The 2354-nt window shown below is 47.1% G+C and overlaps 1 protein-coding gene across 1 annotated transcript; it reads right to left on the bottom strand.

Moving 5' to 3' along the window:
- Positions 1-415: 415 nt before the first annotated feature.
- LOC123425015 lies at positions 416-2115 on the bottom strand. The gene is made up of 2 exons (XM_045108690.1): positions 1840-2115; positions 416-704 (listed from the first exon to the last, which is right to left on the bottom strand). The coding sequence occupies exons 1-2, from the start codon at positions 2061-2063 to the stop codon at positions 614-616; spliced, it is 315 nt and encodes a 104-aa protein (XP_044964625.1). The 5' UTR covers positions 2064-2115; the 3' UTR covers positions 416-613.
- Between the last annotated feature and the right edge of the window lie 239 nt (positions 2116-2354).

Here is a 2354-nt window from a genome sequence, read left to right as displayed (position 1 = left end):
TCTTTGCTTGCAAGCCCAGTAGCTCTTGATCCCTTTCATGCCTTTGCAAGAAACGTTGGTAGTAGTAGTATATGTGCCAGCGCCTTCGATCCTTACAAGTCCCGTTTCACCGTTAATACTTTGAAAATATTTCGTTTCACTACTTCAGTAATGTGCTGTATACGCCAGTTGCTTAACTGGGATTCCTATCTCCTTTATACCAATGTATGTAATAATGTGAATATTGTGGGGATTGGCTGACGCAACACTGTTAAAAAACTTGGTAAGAGAACCTTTACCAAAACCAGCCAGAGCATGTGTCCTTGGTAGCTAGTGTATCACACATCGGCTGTCGCAATTCGCCGCAGGGTTTAACAAGGCTCCAATCTTACAATTTGCTCGATGGTATGCCAGGAAAAACAAATAAAAATAATGATAAGAAAACCAACGCTGATGCATGTTGCATTTCAAGTAGAAGGGTATATAAACCAGTCATCCGACTAGAGAAAACAAACCCGTTGCAAAATCAGTAACAAAAGGAAGCATGAGTGACCTAATACAGAGGGTAGTTTTGCAGAAAACATTTCAGCAGTAGCTGCCAAATCAGCAGTAAAATTAAAAAGAAGCAAGGCAGTTATTTGTTTCTCTTGACCGCACGCCTTCCCTGTCCCTTCTTTGGCGGACCCTTCCCACGACGTTTAAGCATTTCCAACTTCGCGAGACGCCTGCACAAAGAATGATAGGGCATTGATAAGATAGGCTTGTCATGTAAACACCACTAAACGCCAAAACAACCTTCCAGAAAGAAATTCTTAAGCTTACGGCTGCTGTGCATGACATTACGGCAATAGAAGTTAAGTAACCAGGCAGGGTGGGGGGTTGTTGAAAATGTTCAGAATAGTGATCTGCTATAATTTAGTGATGCCTTTCACAACAGAGATCATACATATTTGAAATCATTACTTGTAACAACAGAGGGGCAATGGCATAACAGTGATAAAAACATCACAAGCATTGCAAGCAAGGAACAAACTAGCTAAACGAAGGTAGTCACTGAAATGCACAATCAATTAGCATCTGGCAATTTTTCTTTCTTCATGCGTATAATAAGTACTCCTGTTACCTCTGACTAATCGACCACAAGAACTGGCCTCCCTGAAGCATATGCTAAAAAAAATACCTAACACCCTCTAGCATATCCACACAGCCAAAAGGATACCACTACCTATTTATAACAACCAATTTTCGCCAATGCACGTCACTTGGGCACCAATAAGATAGGTACATATCAAGAACAGACCAGATAGTTGCAAAACGACAACTGAACACAATCCCTGTCTTGATCCAGTCATCCTAGATTTGGACAAATGAGGCATAGAGCAGCAAAATGAGATTGATATTCATGATCTTCACATCAGTAATGGGATTACTGTAATCCAGACCCTACTGCTGAAAGTGCCCCTTTCTATACTTCAAATGTCGCATGTGCACGACCATTGACAGCGGTCAAGAATCACAACAACACACTAAGAACACTGACAGGCTCTGCAAGCCTGCAGCCACAAAATCAGGTATGTACCAACACAAATCACCACGCATTCCTACCATGGATCACAGAGCTATTAACGCAGCAAGGCAGGCGACCAAGTGCGTAGACATCAGTGGAAAGAAAATACTAGCACCGAGCCACCACCTGACGGCTCACCGAGGCGGCGGGGCATATCAACAAACACGTCACTGGCGGGCGTCAACCACGCCTCCCTGAGAACGAGACGAACAGGTGGCGGGCGAGCGCAAGCCCACACTGGTGCAAGCAACAAGCAAAATGCTAAGAGGCGTGAGGCGGGCGCGGGCGCTTACTCTTTCTCCTCGCGCGCCATGACGACGGGGTCGTCGCGCTTGATGTCGTCGGGGTACCACTGCGCGACATGCTCGCCGATGAGCTTCTTCCGCAGCAGCTTCGTCGCCGCGCGCTTCCCCGACGGGTTCACCACGTGCCCGAACACGGCGGCGCGCGCCTCCGCCGCCCCCGCCGTCACCGCCGCCGTCAGCAGCTGACGCAGCCCGCCCGCCGCCGCGCTCATCTTCCCTCGCTCTCTCTCGGTGGATCGGATGCTCCCGATCTCGGCGACCGACGGCCCAGGGTTTTGGGGCTGTGTGCATTGTTTCTTTGGTGGACCTGAAATATTAGTGGGCCGGGCCAGATACCACAAGACTAGTATTCTTCAACTTTTGGTGTTTCCGCTGAAATAAGTCTAAGACCACGAAATCACTACAGTAGTTAACCGAACATTTTGCAAATTCACTCCCATCTTTCCAGGTCGCAACAAGTATCGCAATGCATTCACGCTACTTGCCATAATTTATTTATTTTC

This window comes from Hordeum vulgare, chromosome 1H, assembly GCF_904849725.1.
Source record: "Hordeum vulgare subsp. vulgare chromosome 1H, MorexV3_pseudomolecules_assembly, whole genome shotgun sequence".
In the NCBI taxonomy this organism is placed as follows: domain Eukaryota; kingdom Viridiplantae; phylum Streptophyta; class Magnoliopsida; order Poales; family Poaceae; genus Hordeum; species Hordeum vulgare.
This window is presented reverse-complemented; position numbering and strand designations above follow the sequence as displayed.